The sequence below is a fragment of the Notothenia rossii genome (genome assembly GCF_949606895.1).
Source record: "Notothenia rossii genome assembly, chromosome: 1".
NCBI lineage: Eukaryota > Metazoa > Chordata > Actinopteri > Perciformes > Nototheniidae > Notothenia > Notothenia rossii.
In genome coordinates, this window is record NC_136912.1 from 28283630 (window position 1) to 28296426 (window position 12797).

The window sequence follows — 12797 nt, forward strand, 5'->3', positions numbered from 1 at the left end:
ACTGTGCTACGACGCGGGTTATCAAGTGTCAATGATAATATTAGACATATGAAGAAGTTAAACTTGAAACATCCATGACTTAAACACTTTATCCAGGATAAAAGCCACATAGTTGCACCTGCAAGGTGAATACAGCTGGTAAAAGAAAAAGTGTTTGAATGCGTACATTAACAGGTTTATGATATCACCTAAGACACAAGTGGATCTGACTTTAATTACATTTGTCTCGAGTGTTTTGTCAACTTAATGTGTTCCTTAAAATAATACTTCTGCATACAGTATGTGACACTGTGAGTGTTGCACGGCCAGATACGGCTCGGCTTACTCAGATAAGGAAATATATGATACATTATCATATACCCCCTTTGGAGCTTGTTTATCCATCTGTAAGCAACTGCCAGCTAGGTCTCTCAGTCACTCACTCCTGATCGTTCACTGCGCAGTGACAGCTGCTACGGGCCTGCTGTGTGAAATTGAAACTGATAGATAGGGCAAAGGTAGCCTATCGAAACGGCCCAGCCCTGCCCAGCCCAGTGGGCCACACCCCACTGGGATGGGCTGGGCAAACACCGGGGAAACTCCCGGTATTCCCAATGGCCAGTCCGCCCCTGTGTGTGTGTGTGTGTAGAGGTGTGTGTGGCTATAATGAAGCAGCCTGCAGTCGCTCTTTAGCTATCTAATGAAGGTAAACACAGCGTAGGCTGTGTATAAAAGGCACAGCTCCACTTCCTACTTGGCGAACCTGTAACTTTCTTGTGTGCACGAGAACGTATCTCTTGCGCACGAGAAAGTAGTTTGAGATGAGCAAAACCATGACACTTGGCCCAGGTGGTTTCCACAGAACGGACAAAACATGTTTAACGACCACAAACACACTCCTACCCTCCATACAGTAGGTACCGGCGGTCTATCAGCCAAAACAAACTTAAGTTTGTGTCAATCACTTGCACGTCACTTCTGGTATGATGGGCTTTCCCTTTCCGGTTTGATTCTCTAGTTTGTGTAAGTGTTTCGGCAAATGTTAAAGTGTTTTGGCACTTGTAAATGTGTCTCTAGCTTTGTAAAAGTGTTTCGCATCTTGTTAATTTGTTTTTGTTAATGTTAAATCGTTTTTTATTTGGTAAAAGTATTTTGCTAATGTAATTTTGTTTTATAAAATGTAAATTTGTTGTATAAAATGTAAATTTGTCTCAAGCTTTGTTAAAGTGTTTCACACTTTGTAATTGTCGATTGCACCTCTCATCCACCGTACTACAGGGATGTTCTGACCTACAATACTATTGTAGGTCAGAACACTATTCTATTTTGTACAGATCTTAACATATAAACACACCACGATCATTCAAAAAGATTTTTCAATGATTCAATGATGCAAAAATCCTCCTTCCCTTTAATATTGTGACTGATATCTTAATTGAAGTATCAGTAAAAACCTTTCCAAATTATTTGTTTCCAAATCGTTCTGCCCTTTTTGTAAGCATGATTTTCTTTTTTCCCTTCTCAGATGTGCAGATGTATGTCTGCAACAAAGAGGCTTATGGCTATTTCCCAGTGCCGATGCGTTCCCATGGCACCCTGCAGGATGAGGAGGAGAGCTTCTTGCATACTCAGCTGGAGGTCATGGGTGAGTCGACTATGTTAAGGAGCCTTTAAAAAGACCAGACAGATTTCTTTGTGTTGTACAGTTTCAGCAGAAGGATGCCAGTCTGCTTGTCTCAGACTCTAGGCTGTTGTTGTGCAGCTCTGCAGGTTTTGCAATTATTTAATTTCCCCCAATTATTCTTTAGCTTAACTGAATCCCTTTTTTGCTATAGTCATTATGTAAAAGAAAACCGGTTTTCTTTATATTTAGTTATAGAGTTACAAACTTCAACCATAGTGCAATAATGTATGCCTCTGCGTACAAACTACAAACTTAATTAGACAGTGTTTACTTTTGTCACACCCCCAGGTTTATGTCACGGGTTTTAGTGTTGTCTGTCTAGGTTTGGGTGTTTGCTGTCATGTTTTTCCGTTCTCCTTGTCATGTTTTCCTCCCTGTATATTGTCTGGTCTCTTTTCCCTGTGTTTTCATGTCTGTCGTTAGTTCCCTGGTGTGTCTAATTCCCTGATTATTCCCACCTGTGTCTTGTTACCCTGTGTTTAAATTCCCCTGTCTCCCAGTGTTCAGTGTCAGTTCGTCTTGTCTATTGTCACGGTAAGGTCTATGCTCCTGGAAGTCTTTGTTTTTTTGATTCCTCACTGCGTGAGCGTTTTCATTTTTGCTGTTATGGAAAATAAAGTATCCAACAAATACTTTACCTCTGTCTCCCGGGTTTTGCATTTGGGTCCTACATACTAAGTGTCTGGAATCGTAACAGACCGAACTGACCAAAAATGGACCCAGCAGACCTGTTGAAGCTACAGGCGGAACGTCTTGAATATTCTCTGGAGTATATTTTTTATACGTGGAAAGGCGCCTCATCTAGGCGGGGTAGAGAGGCTGCGTTGAAGGAGGCACGTCAGGAGGTTGATCGCAAGCCCCGGCTCTGGAGCTTATTGCCCAAGTGGCTTAGGATTTTTTCACGTAGCCCTGAGAGCCAGTCCTCATTTTCTGACCCTATCTTGGGGTCTCGTCTGGTGTTTGGGGGTCCACGAAGCCTCCAAAAAACTCCTAAAAGACGCAAGGCCAGGGTTCTGCGCCCGACAGCCATGGTTCCGGCTCCAGTGCCGGACCCAGCAGCCATGGTTCCGTGCTCCAGTACCATCCCACATAGCCATGGATCTGTGTTCCGGTTCCTTGCCCAGCAGTCATGGTTCCGGTCCCAGTGCCGGCCCCAGCAGCCATGGTCCCTGCTCCAGAACCGGCCCACGAGTCCATGCCTCCATGCTCCAGTACCGGCCCACGCATCCATGCTTCCATACTCCATTACCTGGCTTACACAGCCAGGGTCCAGGTTTCCGCTCCGCGTCCAGCAGCCATGGTTCCGGCTCCAGTGCCGGCCCCAGCAGCCATGGCCCCTGCTTCAGCTCCGGACCATACAGCCATGTTTCCGGCTCCAGAACCGGACCATACAGCCATGTTTCCGGCTACAGTGCCGGCCCCAGAAGTCATGTTTCCGGCTCCAGAAACGGACCTTACAGCCATGTTTCCGGCTCTAGAACCGGACCTTACAGCCATGGTTCTGGCTTCAGGACCGGCCCCAGTACCCATGGTCCTGACTCCAGTTTCGGCTCCAGGACTGGCTTACCGGCCAACGCCAGCTCCCCGAGTCCTGTCGGCGTACCGACCAACGCCAGCTCCCCGAGTCCTGTCAGCATACCGGCCGACTCCAGCTCCTCGTCTCAAGTTGGCTGTTCAGCCGACGCCAGCTCCCCGAGTCCTGTCGACATACCGGCCGACTCCAGCACCTCGTCTCCTGTTGGCTGTTCATCCGATGCCAGCTCCCCGAGTCCTGTCGACATACCGGCCGACTCCAGCACTTCGTCTCCTGTTTGCTGTTCAGCCGACGCCAGCTCCCCGAGTCCTGTCGGCGTACCGGCCGACTCCAGCACCTCGTCTCCTGTTGGCTCTCCAGCCGACTCCAGCCCCTCGTGTTCTGTTGGCGAACCAACCGTCTCAAGTCTCCTCTCAAGCTCCTTCTCAAGTCACCTCTCAAGTCACCTCTCGAGTTCCCTCTCAAGTCACCTCTCAAGTCACCTCTCGAGTTCCCTCTGAAGTCCCCTCTTGAGTCACCTCTTGAGTTCCCATTCAAGACACTTCTCAAGTCACCTCTCGAGTTCCCTCTCGAGTTCCCTCTCAAGTCACCTCTCAAGTCTCCTCTCAAGTTCCCTCTCGAGTCCCCTCTCAAATCTCTTCTCAAGTCCCCTCTCGAGTCACCTCTCGAGTTCCCATTCAAGACACTTCTCAAGTCATCTCTCGAGTTCCCTCTCGAGTCACCTCTCGAGTTCCCTCTCGAGTCTCCACTCAAGTCCCTACTCTTGTGCCGTTGGAGGTTCCGCTGGGGGTCCTGCCAACTCTATGTCCTGTGCCGTTGGAGGCCCCGCCGACTACTCTTCTGTCGGGGGTCCTGCCAACTCTATGTCCTGTGCCGTTGGAGGCCCCGCCGACTACTCTCCTGCCGGTGGTCCTGCCAGCCCTATGTCCTGTGCCACTGGAGGTCCCGCCGACTACTCTTCTGCCGGGGGTCCTGCCAGTCCTATGTCCTGTGCCACTGGAGGCCCCGCCGACTACTCTTCTGCCGGGAGTCCTGCCAACCCTATGTCCTGTCCCGTTGGGGATCCCGCCGACTGCTCTTCTGCCGGGGGTCCTGCCAACTCCATGTCTTGCAACGTTGGAGGTCCCGCAGACTGCTCTTCTGCCGGGGGTTCTGCCAACCCTATGTCCCGTGCCGTTGGAGGTTCCGCCGACTGCTCTCCTACCGGGGGCCCTGCCAACTCCTTGTCCTCTTCCGTAGGGAATCTTGCCGACACCTGTTCCACCTGCTCTGGTTACTGTCCGGTCAACACCGGCTCCTTCCCGGTCCCCTGAGAGCTGTGATCTTCGCCCCTTCTCGAACTCTGCCTTGCCTCCGGGCCGTCCGCCCGAGAACCCCCTTTTGAACTCTGCCTTGCCCCCGGGCCGTCCGCCCGAGAATCCCTTTTTGAACTCTGCCTTGCCCCCGGGCCGACCGCCCGAGACCCGTCCTCCGGACCCCCTCCACCCACCCTGCTGGACTTTGTTTTTTGGGACGTCTGGGATCCGTCCCTTGAGGGTGGGGTTCTGTCACACCCCCAGGTTTATGTCACGGGTTTTAGTGTTGTCTGTCTAGGTTTGGGTGTTTGCTGTCGTGTTTTTCCGTTCTCCTTGTCATGTTTTCCTCCCTGTATATTGTCTGGTCTCTTTTCCCTGTGTTTTCATGTCTGTCGTTAGTTCCCTGGTGTGTCTAATTCCCTGATTATTCCCACCTGTGTCTTGTTACCCTGTGTTTAAATTCGCCTGTCTCCCAGTGTTCAGTGTCAGTTCGTCTTGTCTATTGTCACGTTAAGGTCTATGCTCCTGGAAGTCTTTGTTTTTTTTATTCCTCACTGCGTGAGCGTTTTCATTTTTGCTGTTATGGAAAATAAAGTATCCAACAAATACTTTACCTCTGTCTTCCGGGTTTTGCATTTGGGTCCTACATACTAAGTGTCTGGAATCGTAATAACTTTTGCTACATGACAAAATTGCTACTGCTACAATCTGTTTAAGACATTGGCAGTTAGCATAGAAAATAGAAAAAACAAGAGTAAAAAAACAGAGGGCCCGAAATAGTGCCATTAAAGATGCATAGATAGAGTATCTGTGGAAATGGTCATACCAGTGTCTCTAAGAATACATTCCATGTAACCAGAGTAAAGTACTACTGTAATTATCATTTCTTGGTGCAGCGTCTCATTGTAGGAAACAATAGGACAGTCTTTGAAACAAATGAATACCAATAATGATAAAAATAGTCCTCTTTATACAGACAATCTATCCTGTTAAATCAATGGTTCACTTGGGAAATCTCCTGGGGTTCCCTGAACATCCTTGAACCAGATTTCGAACAGCCCTGTTTCACCACATTTCTCATTCTCTTTGTAACCTTCTCCCCTTTTCTTCCTTTGAAAGTGAAAAACCCTCCCTTGGAGCCCTCCAGCTTCCTGTCTCTTCCTCCCAAGCAGCCTAACAAGATGGGCTTTGATGAGGTACACACACTCAATCTCACCAACACGTAGAAACACACAAATAACCCTAATCATGTGTGTGAGGCTTCTCCCTTTGTGTGCACCCAGGTGTTCATGATCAATCTGGTGAGGAGATCTGACCGTCGCAAGCGAATGCTAAGAACTCTGCACGAGCAGGAGATCAGCTGTAAGGTTGTTGACGCTGTGGACGGCAAGTACGTTTCTCATCTCCTTCCTCCCCCACTGCCTGTGTCTTTTGCCTCTGCAGCATGCAGTGTTGATTGATGAGCTGAGACAAACAACCACGTAAAAAGTAGCGGATGCATGCTGCCAATTATGTATCAACTCAACGACATCGTTTCAGCTCATCTGAGTAAAATACAACTAATATGTGTGAAGGCTATCCAGTCACGGAGGTAGTGTCATGTTTTGCATATTTTATTCTGTTTGCCATCATCTTGATTTAAAATGGTTAGAATGAATATAAAGCAGCACATGCCTTGTGTTATATTATTGTATTGGCTATTCAAGTCTCTGCTTCCCATTCCAAACACACATCACATCCCTATCATTTATTGTTTATCTCTAATCTCTTTGTTTATCCCTTCTCTTTCCCTTAGAGTGCTGAACAAGACTGATATAGAGTCCATGAAGATCAAGATGCTGCCGGGTTACAAAGACCCTTATCATGGTCGGCCCCTCACCAAGGGGGAACTCGGTTGTTTTCTCTCTCATTACAACATCTGGAAGGAGGTGAGACCTGTGCTTGGCAGATAATGCTTACTGCTGAAAAACACAGTAACTCAGTTTGTGTGAGAGTGGTTTTATTTAGGTTTCAATCATAGACTGTATATATAAATGGACGTAGTGTCCGTGACGTCTCCCATAGGATTCTGCAGAATTGCAGAGAAGCCTAAAGTAGGCGGTGTCGGCCACTAACGTCTCGACAGTGACGTCAGAGTCTAACTCCCGCCTGCTCCAAATAAGGGCAAAGAGGCGGAGCCGAGGCGGAACCTGCTGCCACCGAGCTGGAAGTTCCAGAGCTAGCTGAAGCTACCAAGCTAAGCTAACATGCTCAGTAGTGCTGTTCTATCGCACTAGCCGGCTACCTACGTCTGTTACTCCCGGTCTGTTAAGGTAAGTGAACATGAAACTGTTCAGGAAAACTTTCAATAATAATGTAAGGTATTGAGTTTTTGGGATATTACTTGCATACAAATCTTAAAATGCCTTCAGGTTTCTAAAATATATATTTTGTGGTAAATTCAACAGTTGACCCAGCAAAGATTCAAATATTTGCATGATTTTAGTTATTGATTTTTTGCTGTTACTTAATTATACTTTTAATAAATTCAAGTGAAGATTAGTTACATGTGATGGTAGCTAGTGAGTGCAGACAAAATCAACTAAATGTATTGAAATGACAATCTTCATTTTATGTGCCTCTTCTTCTTTGAAATTAAACTTTCAGACGTGAGATATTGAAATACAATAATAGTAATACAGTAATAACTTCATATTTCTTATTGTCTAAAGTAGGGGTCGCCAACCTTTTTTAGGGTGAGGGCTACTTTAAAAAAATAAAACAAGTCGGGGGCTACTTTTACTCCTCTTTTTTTGTTTTTTGCAGTGTATATATTTAGCACATTTTTACGTTAATAGGCTTACCTTTAACCTTTGTGTGCAGTTTGGGTCTGTGGGACCCGTTTTCAGTGTTTACTAAAAGAACATGTTTGCAATCTAATTACTCCCCCGGGAAGATGTTTTTTAAAATGTTGAAGTGAATTTATGGATACACCAGAGTCTGGTGTATCCATAAATTCTGGTGAATTTGTGGATACAGCTTTCAACACTCATATGAAAGGGAGCTGTATACTTTTCAATAATCCAATCATCTTTAGAATATGATCACAACCAATAACAAATCATTTAAACTGGTTTATTCTTATTTTATGTTACCTAGTTAGCATTCTTTCTTTCTATTTATGCATATTTTACTAATCACTCCCTTTTTAAACTGTTTTTTGTTTTTTTTCCTGTCCTAGTACACATTGGAATGATTTCTTAATTTATCTATATTAAATAGATAAAGGTGTGCTCTACCAGCTCTCTTGCTCGCTCTCTCTCCCTCCCTCCCTCCCTCCCTGGCTCACTCTCTCTCTCCCGCTCACAGAGGCTGTGTGCTCCTCCGTGGCGATGACGGCTTGCGTTAAAAAATAATAATACACATATTTGTAAAGTGGGGGGACACAAACGGGATTTCGAAAAGAGCGGGGGACATGTCCCCCCTGTACCCAGTGGAAATTACGCCATGCGTGTGTGTGCGTCAAGTGCAATAAATATATATGCAAGTTGCAACACACAGAGTAAAACTCTGCCCCTCATGTGCTGTGTAGGCTGGCACGACTAGGCTGTTCAATGGGGCTGATGTGTTATGTAGATTCTGCCAGAAGGAAAATCAGCAGGGAGGTGCCACATTGCTTTTCTTCCCGACTGCAACTCTGGACCCGCAAATCAAGCAAGAACGTGATTGGTCGATATTCATTGTGGGGGTGGCGGGAGGAGGGTTGTTAGATAGATATAGAGTTATATTAAGTAGATAGAGTTCGCTATGATTTAGGTTTTGTTTATGCATAGGGTAGATTCTTTTAATTACATTTCCTTTTTTGTTTTGTGTATTTTATACATGGACTTGCTTGGCGAGCTATTTTTAGAACATGCCCCGCTGGCGACTCACGTTGCCCCTGCGGGCGACTAAGTGCCCGTGGGCACCGTGTTGGCTACCCCTGGTCTAAAGCATATATTATTCTACTCTGCGCCGTGAAAGATGGCCGCATTGTCGTTTGGCTCCTCTCCAACTTTGCCCTTTTTCGTATTTTGTTTGTTTATTTACTTTTTGCCGTTTGCTTTTAACATGGTTCGCAACATGCAAGCCGACCGCACTAACTCTGCTATACAATATAGTAGAGAGGAACTTCTTCACATCAGAAACTTTGTGGACAATAATCCACCAACAGACAATGGAGATCCGCAATGGCTACCTGTTGCTGTCCTACCTGAGAGACGCAGGAGGAAGACAAAGCGGGGGTCCCGCGCCGGGCTGCTGGTCAGACTGAGGAAACGAGAAAACCGACCCCCTCTTCTGGCTAATGTTCAATCGATTGAAAATAAGCTAGATGAACTCAGAAGTCGGATTGCTTTTCAACGGGACATTAAGAACTGTAATGTGTTAATTCTCACTGAGACTTGGCTCAACCCCGCTATCCCGGACTCTGCCATTGTTCCTGACGGACAGGACAGTTAACTCAGGGAAAAGTAAAGGTGGCGGTGTGTGTCATGACTAATAACAACTGGTGCACAGATGTGAGTATTATTTCTTCGGACTGTTCCGCTCATTAAGAACACCTCATGATCACATGCCGGGTTCTTCACCAAGATAATTCACATCTGTTGTGATAACAGCAGTGTATATTCCACCGCTCGCCGACAACAACACAGCACTTGATCAGCTGTTTGGGATTATCGACAAGACCGAGACTTCACGGCCAGAGGCGGCGTTCGTTGGGGCCGGGGATTTTAACACCGCCAACATCAAGAAGGTCCTGCCGAAGTACTACCAACACATCAGCTTCCCGACGCGCGGGGGAAACATACTGGACCATGTTTATTCCCCTTTTCGACATGGATATAAGGCTCTCCCCCGCCCTCCCTTCGGCAAATCAGACCACATCTCGCTGCTGCTGCTGCCTGCTTACAGGCAGAAACTTAAAAGGGACAGATTCAGCTCTGCAGGATTGCTTTGCATCTACGGATTGGAGTGTGTTTGAGGACAATAACATCAACACACACGGATACGGTCATCTGCTACATTGGGAAATGCATCGATGACGTGGTACCAAAGATTTCTGTACGAACATTCCCAAATCAAAAGCCCTGGATAAACGGCAAGGTGCGTACCAAGCTGAAAGCGTTCACTATCGCGCACAGAGCTGGAGATTTGGAGGAGTTCAGGAATTCTAGGTATGAACTCCAAAGAGTAATCAGCTGCGCAAAGAGACAGTACAAAGAGAAGGTGGAATCTGACTTCAAAGGTTGTACCACCCGGAACATAAATGTAATTTATGCATCTATTTGTCACGATCCGTCTATGTTTTAGTTTGTCTGTCTCTGTTTCAGTTTTAAAAGTGTTCCCCCTCCCGTCTTGTCTGTTGCTGGTGATTGTGTTCACCTGGTGCCCTGTGTTTTCTCCTCCCTCCTCATCTGTGTCTTGTTGGTTTGATTAGTCCTGTGTGCATTTAGGTTCTGTTTTCTTGTTAGTCTGGGTGTGTGGGAGATCCTTGTTGCTGGTGACTGTGTTCACATGAGGCAGTAATATTGAGGCTGTGTCATGTACCACAAGGAGTAATAAATGCCCACACCGGGTTGTATTTGGACGTTCTGCCTCTGCCTCCTTGCTTGGTCGGGCCGCTCAATGGTAGACGGACTACAAAGGAGCGGCGGGGGGTGCTGCGGGAGTGTCTGCGTCTCTCCCAGATGAGCTGAACAGTTTTTTTGCTCGCTTCGAGAGAAGCCAGGCTCGGGGTGCAGAGAAGGATCAGGAGCCCTGCCCTTTTGTTTTAAATAGGGAAGATGTGTGTAAATCCTTTTTAAAAGGGTTAACCCACACAAGGCTCCTGGACCTGATGGCATCCATGGCCGTGTTCTCAGGGTGTGTGCAGTTCAGCTGGCAGAGGTGTTCACAGACATCTTCAATAGGTGCAGTCTGTAGTCCTCCCAAAAAGACAAAAATCACCAGCCTCAATGACTACCGCCCAGTAGCACTCACCTCCATCATAATGAAGTGCTTTGAGCGGTTAGTCAAATCATTCATCACCTCCTCCCTCCCTGACTCTCTGGACCCCCTGCAGTTTGCCTAGAGCAAACAGGTCTACAGACAACGCCATAGCCCTCACCATCCACACTGCCCTCTCACACCTGGACCAGAGGAACACATATATGAGAATGCTGTTCATTGACTACAGTTCAGCCTTCAATACTATTGTGCCCTCCAAGCCAACACACTCTCACTCCCTAAGCGTCCAGGAGCGACGCTTGGTCAGGGTCCCGTGGCGTCCAGTTGTGACGTGCCGAGGCTCCTTCAGCTTCATAAACGGACGCAAAGAGCTTTCAACTGATTGCAATGTATTCCCATCGGCGGCGGTATTTGACGCTCAGAGAAGCACCGCATCCATTTATGTCGGCAGCTATTAAAGGCAATGTGAGCATCCATTCCCATTGGATAACGGAGAATTGTACACCCGGAAGTAAGTATTCTCCTTACTGTCGATTGATTTGACAGTGATATCTTCACTACTCATCAACTCAAAAACACCAGATTACCTTTGTTAATCAAACGACATTGATAGGTTTAAATTGTGTGCAATGCTTTTGTGTTTTTCCCCTTCAATTCTGAGAAACAACTTGTTTTCTCTGAAATGTGGAGCGCCAAAGAGACTACGCTACCCACAATCCCCAGCTATCGTTGTGACGACGCCTGTCCGCTTTGACAAACCTCGTGATAAGTCAACAAGCTCTGCAAAAAAACTGTTCAGCTCATCTGGGAGAGACGCAGACACTCCCGCAGCACCCCCCGCCGCTCCTTTGTAGTCTGTCATTGTTCTTAGTCCCGCTGTGAAGCTGACCATTGAGCGGCCCGACCAAGCAAGGAGGTAGAGGATGGGAATGGACGCTCACATTGCCTTTAAGAGCTGCCGACATAAATGGATGCGGTGCTTCCCTAAGCGTCAAATACCGCCGCCGATGGGAATACATTGCAATCAGTTGAAAGCTCTTTGCGTCCGTTTATGAAGCTGAAGGAGCCTCAGCGCGTCACAACTGGACGCTACGGGACCCTGACCAAGCGTCGCTCCTGGACGCTTAGGGAATGAGAGTGTGTTGTCCAAGCTGGTCATCAAGTTCAGAGACCTCGGGCTCAACAGCGCCCTCTGTGGCTGGATCCTGAACTTCCTGACGGGCAGACCCCAGGCAGTGCGGGTGGGAAACATCACATCCTCCACCCTGATCCTCAACACCGGAGCCTCTCAAGGCTGCGTGCTCAGCCCTCTCCTCTACTCCCTGTTCACTCACGACTGCGTGGCCACACACAGCTTCAACACCATCGTGAAGTTTGCTGACGACACGACCGGCATCGGCCACATCGCAGACGGCGACCAGACGGCGTACAGAGAGGTCGAAAACCTGACATCTTGGTGCCAGGATAACAACCTTCATCTCAACGTCAGCAAAACAAAGGAGCTGATTGTGGATTACAGGAAGCAGCAGAGAGAGGGACACACCCCCATCGCCATCAATGGGACTACGGTGGAGAGAGTCAGCAGCTTCAGGTTCCTGTGTCCACATCACTGAGGACCTGACATGGACTCTTCACACCACCACCGTCACCAAAAACCCTCGACAGCGGCTCCTCTTCCTCCGCAGGCTAAGGAGGTTCAACATGGACTCCAGGATACTCTGCAACTTCTGCAGGTGCACCATAGAGAGTATCCTGACTGGCTGCATCACGGCCTGGTACGGCAGCTGCACCGCCCTCAATCGTAAGGCTTTACAGAGGGTGTTAAAAACTGCACAGAACATCACCAAGACAGAGCTGCCATCCATGGAGGACCTTTACTCCCAGCACCTCAGGAAGAAATCCCTCCGGATTATAAAATACCTCCATCACCCCAGCCACACACTGTTCAGTCTGCTGCCGTCTTGCAGGCGTTACCGCAGCATCCGGACTAAAACCACCAGACTCAAGGACAGTTTCATACCACAGGCAATAAGACTGCTAAACAACTGAACTTTGAAACAACATCTGTTAAACACCTGAACTGTTAAAACAACATCCATAACATTAATCTGCTACTTGGGTGCATTCACACCTAATAGTCCGCTCCCTGGTGCGCACCAGACCACAGTTTGTTACATTGTTTCATTTTTCAGAAGGTTCGGTTTGTGTTCACACGGGCAAAACTCAAACGGACTATAAACTTTAAACACAAGTCAAGTGCTTGGAAATGCTGTTCAACCATTGGTCAGACATTAAGGTGGTAAAAATGCAAATCCCGGCAATTTCTAGCGGAGCCTCC

The 12797-nt window shown here is 47.4% G+C and overlaps 1 protein-coding gene across 1 annotated transcript in view; it reads left to right on the plus strand.

Annotated features, from left to right (window-relative positions):
- The window catches only part of LOC307032418 (procollagen galactosyltransferase 1-like), a 34852-nt gene that overhangs the window by 12151 nt on the left and 9904 nt on the right, over positions 1-12797 (plus strand). Inside the window, exons 6-9 of the mRNA XM_079670386.1 lie at positions 1505-1624; positions 5612-5688; positions 5776-5882; positions 6288-6420. Of these exons, the coding sequence (XP_079526512.1) occupies positions 1505-1624; positions 5612-5688; positions 5776-5882; positions 6288-6420 (437 nt within the window). The remainder of the gene's footprint in view (positions 1-1504; positions 1625-5611; positions 5689-5775; positions 5883-6287; positions 6421-12797) is intronic.